The 17,250-nt window shown below is 38.3% G+C and overlaps 1 protein-coding gene across 2 annotated transcripts in view; it reads left to right on the forward strand.

Moving 5' to 3' along the window:
* The window catches only part of UBE3D (ubiquitin protein ligase E3D), a 154,217-nt gene that overhangs the window by 83,971 nt on the left and 52,996 nt on the right, over nt 1–17,250 (forward strand). For both annotated transcript variants that reach the window (XM_088023923.1, XM_088023922.1), the window contains exon 10: nt 4,423–4,561. In XM_088023923.1, coding sequence (XP_087880049.1) covers nt 4,423–4,561 — 139 coding nt within the window. The remainder of the gene's footprint in view (nt 1–4,422; nt 4,562–17,250) is intronic.

Below are 17,250 nucleotides of genomic sequence, written 5' to 3' on the forward strand. Positions count from 1 at the left end.
AAATTTTTTCTCTGAAGAGCTTTTTAGTTTAAAGAGAACTGAAGAACAGTGTTGACATTTATGACTTAAAAAAACTCGATTTTTTTCTGTAATTTTCAAAGAAAATAATTTCAAAGAACTGCTGTTCATGACTTATTGAACCTTATTTTGAAATTTATAAGGAACAGTTGATTTATACTTTTCAGGTTCTGTTTTTACTAATTAGTTCTTTTAAAATATTTAAATACCTGGGAGTTAATATGGTTTATCATAACAGATAAACAGTATATTTAGTTGATTCTGAATTTTGTGTTCTTGACAGTATAAGAATTTATAAAATTTTGATTCCTTCTCCAAATTATTTATTAAATAGTTGTATGTTTATAATAAGTCTAGCACTTAGTTGTAGTCATTTGCTCGTTTTGGTATTTTGAGAGCTTAAATTGTTGAGCTTTATCATTGTTATAGCTTTGAAATTTAAATTTAAAAACACGCAGATATAAACAATATTATATTTTAACATCATTAATAGGCTATTTCCTTTCTTAGGTCCTTCTAAGACTGAGGAGTCCAGATCCATTGCTAAAATATGAGAAACATGAAATTTAAGTTAAATACTTTTATCTTGAGTTCTCCTATACCATATTATTTTTTTCTATACAATATGTTGGACTCATTTGAAATATTTTAATTTTTGGTTGAGTTGTTTTCTTATCTCTATTTGTCATTTTCATCTATTACATTAACAACCTCTGGTTTTTAGTAGACTGTATCACCTTTCTATTTTCTCAAGTTCTTTTCTTGATATTTATTGGTGTTTGATTCATTCTCAATTTCACTATTTTGTTAGAAGTGATGGAAAGTGACTTTTTTTCCCCCCTTCTCATTGCCTCATTAAAAATAAAGAGGCCATAGTTGTTTCTCTAGGGAATTTTGTCAAGTCAAAAGTTCAGAAATAAGGATGGTGTGTCCTCTGCTTGCATTTTGGTCTCTTTGACTAAGGTCACCTGGCTGACAGTTCTGGTCTCTTAGGAAAGCTTCTCTCCCACTACTTTGAAAATCACCAAAATAGATTTCAATTAATGTCAGATTGTTATTCTCTTTGAATTATCTTTCTTGTCAGTTTTATAGTGGAAGTTTGCTGATTTATGTCTAATAGTCTAGGATGTTTTTGCAGGAAATACCAGAAATAATCCAAATTCTGGATTATTATAATCCTGTGTTTCTTAAAATGTTTATATCATTAGCAGAAATTTGTATTGATATTTGAGCCATGGGTAGATAGTCTCAAGGATACTTCTGGCTTAATTAACACAGGCCTTAAATTTTCATAATGAGTTTGGTGGTTGTTTTAAGATAAACTGAATTTTAAATATGCCAGACCATTTCTCCATCTTCCTGCTTTCTTTCTTTCTTTCTTCCTAAGTCACAACAAAACAAGATAAAACCAAAACAAAACAAAACACAAACCACAATGTAAAAACATTAACTGAAGTTTTGGGGAAAAGTTACCCATAGTTCTAACTTTTCAAAACAGCTGTTATCATTTTTTTTTCATGTATTACTTTCTGTCTTTGTCCACATATATGGATGTTTCATGTGATTAATATGTGGTTAAGATTATAGAGAACATTTATAAAACTTAACAATAAAAAGGTAAATCCTGGGGCTAATGAATATATACTGTGGGAAAAGAAAGAATAAATGGATAAATATTAGGATAAATGAAAGGATAAATATTAGGAATTTAAGCCATCGTAGGTCCAGCTGGGTTGTCTAATTTAAAAAATAAGGTGGTTCAAATTACTAAGAAATGAGGTGTTCTAAGATACCTGAAATTTGCTCCATCATTTACCCTTGGGCTTTTCAATTTTTTTGGCTAGAATTTGTTCAGAAATACCAAGCATTTCTAGATACAAAAGAGAATGAAATTTAGATGGAGAGGATCATGCTTGAGTTTCTTTTCTATTACGTACCATGTGATCAGGACAACACTCTTCACCTTCATGAGCTTCAACAGGGAATCACAGAATACTTGAAGGATTAGATTTAAAATGCCAAAGTTGAATTCACATACCATACAAATATTTGTAATTACATAGAGACATGAATAACTAACACGTATAACTAATTGTATCTTTTTTGTGACTATGGATATCATTAGTGTGATGAATGTCCCTTTGTGTAAATTTTGGTCGTTTAGTACATTGTATAGGTTGTGTGTGAACTCCAGGATCTCATGAGGAAACCAGACTTGTCCAAGAGTGCTTGTCACTGGTCAGTGACAAGGAATGCTAAAGAATTTTAATTTCTACTTGAGTGTCCTTTTTGATAGATCATACCATAGCCACTTAGCAGCATGTTGACACCTTTGAGCAGCAGTTAAACATTCCTTTGTGTGACCCAGAAATCCCATTTCTGATTATTAAAATAACACTTGGAAAGTAAATTGAATTATTGAACATACAAATGTAAGTGGAATGTTTTTCTTACAGCCAGTAAAAGGTTAATACCTGGGTGTGTCTGAGGAAAAACAACTAATCTAATCTTTGTTTCCACACTGGGTAGCAAAGTTAGAGGAATCCACAGGTTATGGTTGCTCATGTCTGATTTAGGATGAGTCACACAGCTCAAATAAGAATACAAGGAGGGTGGTGGTTAAGTGTTGTAATGGATACAAATATGGTATTAGGCAAGTAGTTCATTCTTATAAAGGAAACAGGAGGATGTCTCCAAGGAAGTGATACCTATGTAGGGCTTGCCGGATAAACAGAGAAGTTCACCAGGAAGCCTAACAGCCTTCCAGGTCCAGAAAACTGCACAAGCAAGACATAATGTGTTTAGTGTAATGCAAGTAATGGCGTGATTTGTAGAGGGCATAAGGAAGGGGTTAGGGAGAATGAGCTTAGAGCCACTGCACTAGTGCTACATTTGACTTTTACTAAAGACAGTGAGATTTTTATTTCCACCCCAGAGAAATGTTGACAATGTTGTATAATTAATAAGAGGAGAAAGAATAACATAGCCAATCAATATAAAATAACAGAGAAGTGTTTAAAACACGAAGAAGACACTCCAAATGTGCCCTTGCTGAAAACAGACCATTTTTTGGGAAAGCGGGCAGTGTCATATTCCAATCCAGCTAGGTGGCAAATGCTTCAGAGAAGAGTTAATTCCCCACCCCACGTCAGAAATGATAGCACGGGTAACCTGACTGATGACACAGCTAAACCATCTGCTACGACTTATCATATAAACGCTAAAATCCATTATTCCCTTAGCCACTGATGCTCTCTGACATTCCAGAATTCACCGATTGGGTTAAAGGTCGCTTTACAAAAAGAAGTTTATGTAAATGGCAAATATATATATATTTCTTTTTAAAAATTAGGACAGTGATAAGAGATACTTTGATAGGGGCACCGTCAGGAAATACTCAAGTAAATGTTTTCCCATAATGACTTTCTGATTTTCCCCTTTACTTTAAGCACTAGATAGGAAGTCAGGAAACTGGGATTCTAGACCCAGCCATATCGTTTCCCAACACATACCTCATCCCAGAGAAGTCTCTACTTTTCTAGCCTTTGGTTTCCTCATTTCTTGAATGAAATAATTTTCAAGTAGGTTCAATGGGATGTAGCAGAGATGCTTCATAGGCTGCTTTGGAAGATGAAGAGAGCCTCCTGCCAACCTTCCCCGTTCCAACAGAGCAGCTTTGCTTTTATTTGTATTATAAATGGAGCTTTCACAAGACTTTGTGATAAAAGGATTCCGTCACTTTTTAAAGGTTTGAAAATCAACGAACTAGACACTTCATAGGGCATATCCAGCTCAGAAACAATTTCCACATCTGTAGAATGAGAATAACGATAGTTTCATTTTATAGGTATCTGAGGGGTGATCACGATGTTACATATAAAAAAGGGCATAGACTATAGGAAGCATTCAGTATGTTAGCTGTTATCCATCCCCCACCCCAAGTAAGTCCCTCACAAATAAGACTGCATTTCATGTGAGTAGTGAACTTTGAGTATGAAATACCTGAAAAAATTGCCTGATCTGTTTTATATCAAAAACACTATAAAGATGTCTTGGATATTTACTCTGAATTTTTAGTGTAACCATTTTATTTCTATTTTTTTGTGCATTGCTTTTCCCTTCCACACTTGAAAGTCTTCTCCTTCTCCATCAGATTTTTGAACTAATTATGACCAGACACATTTATGAAAAAAAAAATTTTTTTTTGAGAGAAAGTGTGAGCGGGTAGGGGAGGGGCAGAGACATAGGGAGAGAAAGAATCTTTAGCGGGCTCCAGCTGGGCCTGGAGCCCATCACTGAGCTGGATTTCACAATCCTGAACTCATGACCTGAGCTGAAATCAAGAGTCAGACGCTGAACCGACTGAGCCACAATTATGAAATTATACACATAAATGTGTTTCAGGCTTTCCAGTGCTTGGGAAAGTGATATCAGCATCCACTCTCTAACCCTGCCCTCTGCAACCTGCTTGGAGCTTCTGTTGATATTATCAAGGAATAATGCCATGCTGCCGCCATCCCTTCGCTCTGTGAATTCCTTTCAGGTAAGTACAGCTCCTTTACCAGAGGATGATTTTTCAGTTTTACTTGTAATTGTTTTTTAAGGATCTTGTATTTCACAGGAGATAGCCCACAGAACCCGCACTTCCGGATGATAACAATAATAAGCACAATGCATGTAATGCCTTGTCTGTCTCTTTGAAATAAATAAACAATAGAGGCTCAGATTGATTAGGTAATAGTCTAATAGTGGCAGAACCTGTACTTTTCTAACTCCAGAATTTGTTCTCTTAACCTCCATCTCTCCTGTGTCTGACAGAAATGGCAAAAACACCTGACAAAGACACTGTGAATGCCACTTTCCCTTTCCTAGCTTTGCCCTAAAACAGATTTTCAACCATTATTAGTAGCTTTTGCTACTGTTAGCTTGCAGTCAGATTGCCAAATAGATGTTTAACACAGATGGTGTTACCCACTTCCAGCACTTTTTCCCTTTCTCCCAAGTCCCTCCCTCATCACTTTGACACTCCTCTGGATATTTATCTATGCTCCTGGTAAAGGACGTGGTCAGAATAGAACAACATATGTGGTCTGACCAACGGGAAAACCTCCTCCCTGGTAGGCAGCTAATTGTCACTGAGGTGGCAAATGGGAATTAAGATGCTAACTAGTTGCTTAAGTTATGACCCATAGCTACTGAATGTAACATTGAACTTATCTATGACTCTTGACAATGGAAAAATACTCATGAGCCCTCTGAGGCTGTTGAGAAGGTCACATGCATTGCTGAGAAATAAGTAAACATGGGTTGGCTCTACTTTTGAAGGATTGTGGCTGTATCCTAAGATAACTTCAGGATCAGTGTATATTGCTTGATATACCTCTGTGGTAAAACAAGATGTGGATTTTCCTATGAATTATAGCTCAGGAAATTGTTTTAAAAATTGCTGCAAGGGAATGCTTCCAAACTCATTTTACAATGCCAGCATTACCCTGATACCAAAGCCAGACAAGAAGCCACTAGAAAAGAAAATTATAGGGGCGCCTGGGTGGCTCAGTCCTTAAGCATCTGCCTTTCGCTCAGGTCATGATCCTAGGGTCCTGGGATCGAGCCCTGCATCGGGCTCCTTGCTCGGCGGGAAGCCTGCTTCTCCCTCTTCCACTCTCCCTGCTTGTGTTCCCTCTCTCGCTGTGTCTCTCTCTGTCAAATAAATAAATAAAATATTTAAAAAAGAAAAGAAAAGAAAATTATAGGCCAATATCCCCGATGAACATAGATTCAAAAATCCTCAAGAAAATATTAGCAAACTGAATTCAATATACATTAAAAGGATCATGCACCATGACCAGGTGGTGTTTTTTCCAGAGATGCAGGGATAGTTCAACATCTGCAAATCAATCAGTGTAATTAACCACATTAACAAAATGAAGGATAAAAATTATATGATCATCTCAATAGAGTTAGAAAAAACACTTGACAAAATTCAACATCCATTTATAATTAAAAAAAAACAAAACCTCTCAACAGAGTGGGTATAGAGGGAACATACCTCAACATAATAAAGGCCATAATATGACAAGCCCATATCTAACATCATACTCAGTGATAAAATCAGGAATAAGATAGGGATGCTCACTCTCACCACTTTTATTCAACATAGTATTGGAAGTCCTAGCCAAAGCAGTTAGGTAAGAGAAAGAAATAAGAGGGGATCTAAATTAGAAAGTGAAGGAAGTAAAACTCTTTGCAGATGATATATTACGTAGAGAAAACCCTAAAGACTCCACCAAAGAACTGGTAGAACTAGTGAAAGAAAGTTTCAGGATACAAAATCAATATACAAAAATCTATTGTGTTTCTATATTCTAATAACAAAATACCAGAAAGAGAAATTAAGGGGCACCTGGGTGGCTCAGCTGGTTAAGCGTCTGCCTTCGGCTCAGGTCATGATCCCAGGGTCCTGGGATCAAGTCCTGCATTGGGCTCTCTGCTCAGTGGGGAGCCTGTTTCTCCCTCTCCCTCTGCTGTTCCCCCTTCTTGTGCTCTCTTTTTCTCTTTCTCTGTCAAATAAATAAATAAAATATTCTTTTAAAAAAAAAGAAATTAAGAAAACTCAGTAGCAAAAAAAAAACCACACTTCAATTAAGAAATGAACAAAAGATCTGAACAGACATTTTTCCAATTAAGTCATACAGATGGCCAACAGGTACATGAAAAGATGCTCAACATCACTGGTCATCAGAAAAATGCAGATCAAAACCACAGTGAGCTATCATCTCACACCTGTTAGGGTGGCTGTCATCAAAAATATAGGAAAGAACCAGTGATGGCGAGGATGTGGAGAACATAAGGGAACCCTTGTGCACTGTTGGTGGGAATGTATATTGGTGCAGCCACATGGAAAACAAACCTTTTGGCCAAAAAATTAAAAACAGAACTGCCATATGAACCAGCAATTCCACTGCTGAGTGTTTATCCAAAGAAAATGAAAACACTTGGGGCGCCTGGGTGGCTCAGTCGGTTAAGCGGCTGCCTTCGGCTCAGGTCATGATCCCAGGGTCCTGGGATCGAGCCCCATGTCCGGCTCCCTGCTCAGCAGAGAGCCTGCTTCTCCCTCTCCCTCTGCCTGCCACTCTGCCTACTTGTGCTCTCTATCTCTCTGTCAAATAAATAAATAAAATCTTAAAAAAAAAAAAAAAGAAAATGAAAACACTATCTTGAAAAGGTCTGTACATCCCCATGTTCATTGCAGCATCATTTACAATAGCCAAGATATGGAAACAAACTTAAGTGTCCAACTATGGATGAATGGATAAAGAAGTTGTGGGGTATATAGATGCAATTCAACCATAAAAAAGAATAAAACCCTGCCGTTTGTGACAACATGGATGGACCTAGAGGAGATGATGCTAAGTGAAATAAGACAGAGAAAGGCAAATACCATATGATCTCATTTATATGTGGATTCCAAAACACAAAACCAAGGAAACCCAAGTTCTCTCTATGGAGAGCACAAAATGGGTAAAGGCGATCAAAAGGTCCAAAGTTCTAGTTATAAAATAAGTCCTGGAGATATAATGTACAGCATAGTGACTATAATTAATAATACTATATTGCATATTTGAAAGTTGCTAATAGATTAGATCGTAAAAGTTCTCATCACAAGAGAAAAATTTTTTTGTAACTGGGATGGTGCTGGATGTTAACTAGACTTATTGTGATGATCATTTTGCTCTGTATATAAATGTGAAATCGTTGTATACCTGAACTAATATAATGTTATATGTCAGTTATACCTCAATTAAAAATATTTTTTAAATAACTGCTCCAGTCTAATTTGCATCCATATTCTCCTGGTAAGCCGTGATACTATGTTTGATTTTCTTCCTGATACCAATTTCATACTTTGGCCTTGGTGTACCTGTTTTATTTATCAGTACTTGATTATCAGCTTCAATCCTGAACTCTCAAAGGGACTTCTGAAAATACCTTCTCATTTTGTAAGAGAGGAAACTGAGATTTCAAAGAGGTGGAGTGAGTTGGCCAGGGAATACCCACCGTGTTAGAGACAGAGCTGGACTCACCAGGCTTGTGCCCTGGTAATTCCACCTGCTACCCAGATGCAATACTTGCTGAAGTCCTGGAAGGTGGAGAGGGTATGAGTGGTAGATGAAGGCAGGTTGTATCTACCTTGGAATGTCTACACACACACATACACACACACACACCTTATTTTGCAGTAACTTAAAATTATTTATATACTACCCTGAATCAGAAATGATTTAAAATTCTGTATATCAATCCATATTTCTTTTAAGGTTTGCTCATTGGAGTGAACATTGAATAACATAAAAGTTTGTATATGCCCACAAACATTTATGGAGGGAGATACAAGAAACTTAATAGTGGTTATCTTTGGGGAACAAGGCTGGAAGACACCCAGCCCCACTCGCTCTGATCTATTTATGTCACTTTCTCATGTACTGTTTGAAATGTTTATATGATGGGTGAATGGGGATCAAGAGAGATGACTCTGACTTGGAGGATGTTGCAGCATATGAGGGAGATAGAATAAGCATCCATGATTATTGTGTGATATAAACTGAGAATAATTTTATTACAAAGTAGCCTCAACTCAAGCCTTAAAGAGATTAGGTAGAAGAGTAATTCAAACTGGGTGTGGGGGAATTGACAATCATTCTGTATTGTCCCTGAGACAGAGGAGGTCTTAATCCCTTGACGGATCTCAGCTCAGGCTCATGTCAGCACCTGGGCACGAAAGCCCTGTGTGCTCTTAGTGGTGTTAATGTCTTCTCATAGCAGCTCAACCACAGGAACTCTGTGACTGACTCTCCCTCCCTACTAGTGATTATACTTCATCTGGTTTCAGCCTGGTTGCTGAATATTATTAATCAGGAGCACAGGCACTTTCCCAGTTTCCAAGGTTCGGAGAAACTTGGCACAAGTTCATGAACAGTATCTGCTAAAGCAATGTAGTCCTTGCTGCTGCCTCTGGAGAGAAACATTCTTATCAGGAGAATACCAGGAATCACTTCCTTATGCAGGTCTTCACTGCAAGATAAAGGATCAGTGAAGAAGGGGAGGATGTCTGTCAGGATTAGAAAGAGATGGCTCTGCTTTTTCATCTTTGTAACACCTACTTAATCGTGTATTACAATGACAAGGAATGGGGCTGCTAATTTTGCCCATATTTGGGGTTTACTTTTTCAATTGGAAATTCACTGTAATGCACATCTTTTAAAGAGCTGTAAAATAGTAGAATGACACTTGTTAAAGATACCATCTTTATATTTCCAACTCTCTTACTTTCCAGGCCAAGTTAGTGACTGTGAACACTGCGGCTTTTTTTTGTAAAAATGTTATTTTAGGTTTCCAGGGATTCAGATGGCACTCCTGCTTGAGCTGTTCTCACTGCCAAATCCCAAAAGGAAAGGTTTATCGTATTAATTAGAGCTATTAACATACATGAAATTCTAACTTCTTAAATTACATTGTAACATTTCTTTCAGGCCAATAGGGATATCTTTTGGTGGATTTGTTGTAATTTTAACATGTTCCGTGTCACCATACCTTAATATCCGTAGTGTAACTATGAGCAAACAGAATCACCGATGCGTTGCTAAGCACATACTGTAGTTGTTGCACCCCAAGAAGGAGGATGGACTTATGTCACTCTCTGCTTAAGACTCTTCCATGACCTTCCTATTGCAATGAGAACAAAATCCAAACATCTTACCAGAAACAAGACCTACCTTTGGCACTCTTGGTGTATACTTAATCAGGCCAGAGGCCCCAAGGCCCCCAGCTAAGCATTATTTTCCCAGTATGTGCATGCTTCCATTTCTTCTGCATTTGGGTCTCATCCACTCTAAACGTGGAATAACTAAGTGGTATTAATAGGTGGAGCCATCTGGCTAAACTCTCTCTCTCTCTCTCTCCTAACTTAAGGTTTGACTTCCACAGAGAATTCCCAATAAGAGTCTTCCTTGGAAACTTATACTCAACTGAGAGATATGGTTGTTCCACCACCTCGAGCCCTGAGCTGAGGAAATCTTTCTTGTTCTTTCCTACACCTTACCTCATTAACTCCAGCTCCATCAGCTGCTCCTGGCCTTCCCAACTGTGTGGGTGGCATTTCTAAGGGCATAGAGCCCCCCAATTAAAGCTTCTTTGTTTCCCCCAGGTAGATAGCTAGGTTCTACAATAATTGTAAATGTTTTTACAGACATGATCCTTTTTTCTTAAATCCTCACAACAACAAACCCCATTCTAAAGGTACAGAAAGTAAGTAATCTAGACAAGTTCATGTAACTACTAATATGCAGGGCTATTTTTTTTTTTTAATACCTACCTAGGTCCTCTGATTCTGAGTCTGTTATTTATTCCATCCCATGACCGTTTTATCAAAGAAAATGGCAAATGGTCCTTTTTCACAGTCCTGGGTTTGGTATTATCTTATTTTTACCATCTGGCAGCAACAGTTTTTCTTTTATTAATATCACCCTTTAGAGAACCACAACCTTCAAACGTGGGTGCCGTGTGAGTAACATTCTCAAGCATTATGGATCTTAGCAGAAAAGTTGAGTTTGATCAGGTTACAGTTTCATGTATATGCTGTGTGATTGAATTATATAGTGAAAATATGTAGAAAAGAAGACACAGAAAAGCTTTATAGAGCTTATCTATTACCATCTGATAATTAGGGTTGGTCAGGGATATTTTCTCAGCTCTAGATAGATTTGAAATCATACACTGTTCACTGAGGAAGGATGAAGCAGATGAAGCATCTTGAGTAAGGGACCTGTATACTATGTAGAGAAAAAGATTCTCATCTATGTTACTTGTATGTAGTTTGATTTTTAACTTTAAGAAATCCACTGATAGTTGAATTTCATCATTTCCATGATGTAAAAACTATATATTCAAGTTCTCAATTGTTCAGAAATTAATAATTCTACAAGTAATTCTCCCATCCATCTGCTTTTTCACTGCCTGCTAAGACCTCTGTCATGAGAGAAGAGGGAAGGAAAATAACACATGAAAATTTGTTTTAATCATTTGGCCATTTGTTGGAATCTCAGGTAAAAAGTTTTGATGATACAGCAGTTTGAAGGAAGCTGTGGTTTAATTTAAAACTTTTTTTTTAAAGATTTTATTTATTTATTTGACAGAGACACAGTGAGAGAGGGAACACAAGCAGGGGGAGTGGGAGAAGCAGAAGCAGACTCTCCACTGAGCAGGGAGCCAATGTGGGGCTCGATCCCAGGACCCTGAGATCATGACCTGAGCCGAAGGCAGACACGCAACGACTAAGCCACCCAGGCGCCCCTAATTTAAAACATTTTAAAAAAAATATATAATCTATAGGGGCTCCAAGAAATTGTTAGGCAGAGGCCTGAGAACTTTACAGACGAGTAGCAACAAAGGGCTACAGAGAAGAGAAAGTGAGGTTTCTAAGTCTACACCATTTTTTTCATCTACTTTTCAGACACCACACAACACAAATGGCCTTATCTGTCTCTTGTGTGCCATGTTCATCTCTGCGTAAATAACAGCCATTATTACCTTTTAAAGTAACATTTTACAAATTGATTATGAAAAGATCACTTTCATGTAAAAATTGGAAAATACAGAAAAATGTAAAAAAAATTGAAATCTCTGGGAATAACCAATAATGGCATTGTAGGGTAATTCTTGTTAGTGTTTTTTGTGTGTGCTTCGAAAATGCATGTGCCAATGTACATACACCAATACAAATATATTTTAGTATAAAACTGGGCTCATTGGAAATGCTGGGAATGAGATACTGACAGTATTCTGCTCTTTCCTTTGCTTCATCTTCTGGCATGATGACAGTCTTCCTGGAGACTGCTAAAGGGCCTTGGGGGTACTTTTATATAAAGGTCCTATTATTAGGTGAGCATAGATAAGATAGGAGGCTGTAAGCCATTGCAGATGTCCAGGGTCCTATTGCTGCAGACATAACAGGAGGTGGATAGACCTTCATGAAGATGGGCAGGCACTTGCTAGAATTTGTGCTCAGCTCTCGTTGTAAAGGGAGTAGTGTTGGCACCCTCAAGTCCTGAGAAGTGTCAGCCTTCTTTCTTTCCTGCTAATTCCTTTGTCCTCAGTGGACAGAGATAATCAGGAGTTGAGTGCTACTCATTATATTTAGGGAATCCAGTCTCCAAGGTAGTGATTACTGCTCTATTTTCAATCTCTCAAAACAGATTTCTGAGAATTGCCTCAGCAGTTTGGGTGTGAAAAGGATGTTGCCTTCTCCATCCCTTGTTGCCCTGCAGGGCATTCTTGGTTTGGGAAAATGAGCAGGTATCCTTAGCTTAATACAGTTCTCTCGTGTGGCTTCTGCCTTCCGCTGCCTCCTTTCCTACCTGACTACCATGCTGCCCCACTCTAGAGAGTGTTTGGAGGATGGGGCCAGGCAGAAAGCCAGCCAGAGGCCACTCGCCCTGCCCAAGTTCTCTGCCACGTGCACGCTCCTCAGGAATTTCTGTCCCTACCAAGGAGTTAGGGTTGTAGGCAGAGCAGGCTAGTTCCTAGGCCGTCTGTGGCACTGGTGTATACTGTGAGGAGCTGCTAGACTTGGGTTTGGGGAGCTTGAATAGGCTGGGGGTGCTCTGCCTTTGGCCTTACGGAGAAAAGCAGGAATTAAACGATTTGCCCCAAAAAGTTAATCATATTATCTCTTGTTTTGCTTGTTTTTAACACATTTACCAGCCCCCCCCCCAACTTTAAAGGAAATGCATACTCATGGCAGAAAATGTGGTATGGTTTTCATTAACAAAATGGTACATATTTGCACTTCTAGCCTACAAAGATAGAATCTTAAAATTAAACCAACTACTACCAGCCCAGTTCAGTCCATCTGTCCTTCCTGACATGGTGGGGAGAGAAGGCCTGATGGCAAGGCCTGGCAGGCCCTAAGTAACCTTTGTGATTTGAGGGCACTCCCTGTCTCTGTACCTCTAACTCTGAAATGGGTGTGGGGAAGGCTGAAAACAAAAAGAGTCTGTCTAATTCTGTGGTGATGGCATTATGGCTGGTTTTGATTCTTATTTGTCGGTATCTATGGGAGGTTTGTTTGAAATTCAGGTTTCTGAGTCAGTAACCCTGGAGGAGAGCCCAGGAATCTGCATTCTAACAAACATCCAAAGTGTTTCTAATAAAGGTTTTCCAGAACCAAGGTAAAAAACACTTACATGATAATAGAATATATACTCCCAGTAAATGTTAAGGGAAAAATCTTTTAATTATGATGAAAACCTGGTCACTAGCTCAAATAGGTTATTTTCCTCTTGTCTTCACTTTTTATTATTAATCTGCACTTAACACAATCCCTGACTATTGAAGTAAAGTGAATCAGTGTCATGAAGCTTGTATTTTTTCTTTCCTTTTTTTTCCTTCTACCATGACCTCTCCCTTTTACACTCAGGTGCTTTGTAGAATCAAGGTGTTGGTTACCTCTGTAAGTCATCTTGCTGCCATTCAAGATGAACACCTAGCATCCCAGTGTCTCCCAGCCTGAGTTTCTTCCTTCCCTGGGGGATGTACAACATCTGGAGCCCTCTCTCCCTCTCACGGCAAGTCTGGTCTGGTAGGACAATCATGCTCCCTGAGGTAGGACACTCAAGGTGTCGTGTGGTCTTAGATCTGCCACCAACTGGACTTGTGACACTGGTCTAGTTAGGTAACCTGTATGGGTCCCAGTTCCTTTATCTGTACATTAAGGAGATTGGATTAGATTATAATGTTCCTTTTAAAGTAGATGCACACAGAGTCATTTTGTCTGTTCCCAGCTGTTCCTAATTTATTCACCAAGGCTGAATAATATAACTTTATTCCTTAAAGGGACTAGGTTTCTCCTGAATGTCTTGAAAGTGTTTAACTGAATAAAAGCATAGATAAAGCCACATTATGTAGTTTCTTTTTTTCTCTCCAAGAGAATGGAGTCCATGTCACAGGACCTTACTAACCGCCCCAAAGAAGGGTCAGGAATGATGAGACTGGAGTGCTGTCTGGGCTTCGGCTCTTCCTGCCTGAGAGACCCAGGTCATTGCTTCATGGGAGGACCCCCGGCAGATGGGCTGTCTGTCGGAGAAAAGGAAGGGAAGAAAGCTGGGATATGCTCTGGACAGCCCTTCCGCCCTCCCTCAGTCTTTTTCTGCTTTCGGGTTCACCTCCTCTGTCCGACTGTGGATCCTGGTCCACACTGAAACATTTGTGACTTAAGGATTTTCCACTGCTTTTGTATTTGCGTTTATTTGCAAATATGGTTATTCCAAGAAAGTTGTCTAACATGTGAACTTTTCCCCTTGCCTGGAGCTATTAAGGAGAGGACTTGGTTCTTTCTCACACATTTAGCACAGCTGTGGTTCAGTCAGGTGGCTTCCTGGTGGCAGGTCTTGCTTCCTTAAAAAGGTGGCTAAAGATATATGTCTGCTTTTATTATTTTTTAATTTAATTTTATTATATTATGTTAGTCACCATACAGTACCCCATTAGTTTTTGATGTAGTGTTCCATGATTCATTGTTTGCGTCTAACACCCAGTGCTCCATGCAGTACATGTCTGCTTTTAGAAATAAAATAGCATCACAATTGAAATGACTGTACTTGCTCCTCCCATGGAGGAAGCCACTCTGTTGTTCACAGGAGCTTTGCTGGCTGGAGGGGAAACAACAGCCTGGGAATGATGCCAACCTTCAAGGGAATGATGGATTGGAAGGTGTCACTGTTCTGAGCCTCCACTGAGAACCTCTCATGAGCCCGCCAATGACTAATAGCTTCAGCAAAGCGAAGAGATGTAGAACAGGAAAGGTGTTGGGGAACCAAGCCAAAGGGACCGTGAGAAACGAAATGCCTTTCTGTCCTTGCCTTTCTAGACCTAATAAGTGACACAGTGGGGAAAAGCCCTGGCATGGAGGTGAGAGATGGGTTTGGGTTCTGAGCTGCTTCACCTGCATCGGTGTGACGGGGTACATGTCATTCACCTGCCTAGATCTCAGGTTTCTCAGAAATCCACTGATGTGAAGTGTCAGTAGTTAAAGGATTCACAGTACTGTGAAAGCTTATGAATTAAGTTCACCTGAAGAAGGAAGGCTGGCATCTAATCTAAGGCTCGAATCCTTTTAACGATAAAGACCAACCTGTTGCTTCTTACTAGGTTAGAAGCTGGGAATGTTGGTTGCAGAGGACTGACTATGTTGGAATGGCAGGGAAGGTAGGTCTGTAGCTTCAGCTGGGGCTTCATGCAGTTAATATCTGCAGTTGGCTTTCCACAATATAGGGCAGTCGGATTAATCTGTAGCATAAAAAAGAGTGCATTTCCGAAGCTATAATAAAGGAACACAAACTAAACTGGAGTAAAGAATTAGCTGAGGGCCACCTGGGTGGCTCAGTTGGTTAAACGTCCGACTCTTGATTTCAGCTTAGGTCATGATCTCAGGTTTGTGTGATCGAGGCCCATGTTGGGCTCCAGGCTGGGCATGGAGCCTGCTTTGATTCTCTCTCTCCCTCTTCCTCTGTCCCTCTAAAAAAAAAAAAAAAAAAAAAAAAAGAGCTGAGCAATGTTTAGGTGCTGGTGCCTTTTCTTGTCTCTTTAGAACTGTACATACATAGTTCTTTATAAACAACTGCATTTGTCCGTACTTGCAATTTTTCTGATTCTCTTCTTTCTGGTCTTAAATTATTGTTTTCTTCTCATTTAACTTCAGCTTGAGTATCATTTGTAAAGGAAAATAAACATTTGAGACATTGTCCATTTGAACTATCAGCTGCTTTTCAGAAAGTCTTGCTAATATACTAATATTTTTAGCAGAAATCAGAGCACTGCAAACAGAAGACATGGTTCTTGATATTTTTATTTTAAATAGATGTGTTAAATCTGCCTACATGATTGTAATCTCTAATATAGTGGGAATGATGTATATCATCTTTGTATATGTGAGTGTGATGAGAGGAGTATGCATTTTTTTGGTTGTCATACTTTTCTTACTTTTTTCTTATTTCTTATTCTCTGTTATCTTGATTTTTTTCATCCTTTTAAAAAAAATTCTCTGCTTTCTTGGAAGCAATAGTGTGCAGATTTTTTTTTGTAGTGGTTGCTCTTAAAATTTAAAAATACATAGAATAGAAAGTTTTCTAGCAAAAGCAAAATTGTTCAATATCTTTACCTTTTTCAAACAGGCAAGAATTTTATCAATATTTTATCTATTTTTTTATTATTGACGTATAGTTGACATACAGTGTTATTATGTTAGCTGCAGGTATACGATGTAGTGATTCAGTAATTCTATACAGTACTCAGTGCTCATTACAATTAAGTGTAGGCACCATACAAGGTTATTACAATATTATTGACTATGTTCCTTATGCTGTACTTTTCATCCCTGTAACTTATTTATTTTATAACTGGAAGTTTGTTCCTCTTAATCACCTTCACGTATTTCACCCATTCCCCCCAGCAACCATCTCCCCTCTGGCAACTACCAGTTTGTTCTGTGACTTTTAAAAGTCTGTTTTGTGTGTGTTTGTTCATTTGTTTTGGTTTTTTGGATTCCAAATATAAGTGAAATCATACAGTATTTGTCTTTCTCTGTCTGACTTATTTCACTTAAAATAATCCCCTCTCTTCCATCTATGTCATTGCAAATGGTAAAACCTCATTCTTTTTGATGGCTGAGTAATATCACATTGTATGTATAAACCACAGCCCCTTTATCCATTCATCTATTGGTCACTTGGGCTGATTTCACATCTTGGCTATTGTAAATAATATTACAATAAATATAGGGGTGCGTATATCTTTTCTTATTAGTGTTTTTGTCTTCTTTCAGTAAATACCTAGTAGTAGAATTACTGGATCATATGGCATTTCTAGTTTTAATTTTTTGAAGAAACTTCATACCGATTTTCATAGTGGTTGCACCAATTTACGTTCCCACTGATAGTGCAGGAGGGTTCCCTTTTCTCTATATCCTTGCCAATACTTGTTATTTCTTGTCTTTTTGATACTAGCTGTTCTGGACTGGTGTGAGGTAATGTGTCCCTATGGTTTTGATTTGTATTTTTCTGATGATTAGTGATATTGAACATCTTTTCATATGTCTCTTGGCCATCTGTATGTCTTTGGAAAAATGTCTATTCAGATCCTTTGCACACTTTTTTCTTAATGGATTGTTTGGTTTTTTGA

The sequence above is a fragment of the Eumetopias jubatus genome, unplaced genomic scaffold, assembly GCF_037043125.1.
Source record: "Eumetopias jubatus isolate StellerSeaLion01/CBP00866 unplaced genomic scaffold, mEumJub1_p1.0 scaffold_6, whole genome shotgun sequence".
Taxonomy (NCBI): Eukaryota; Metazoa; Chordata; class Mammalia; order Carnivora; family Otariidae; genus Eumetopias; species Eumetopias jubatus.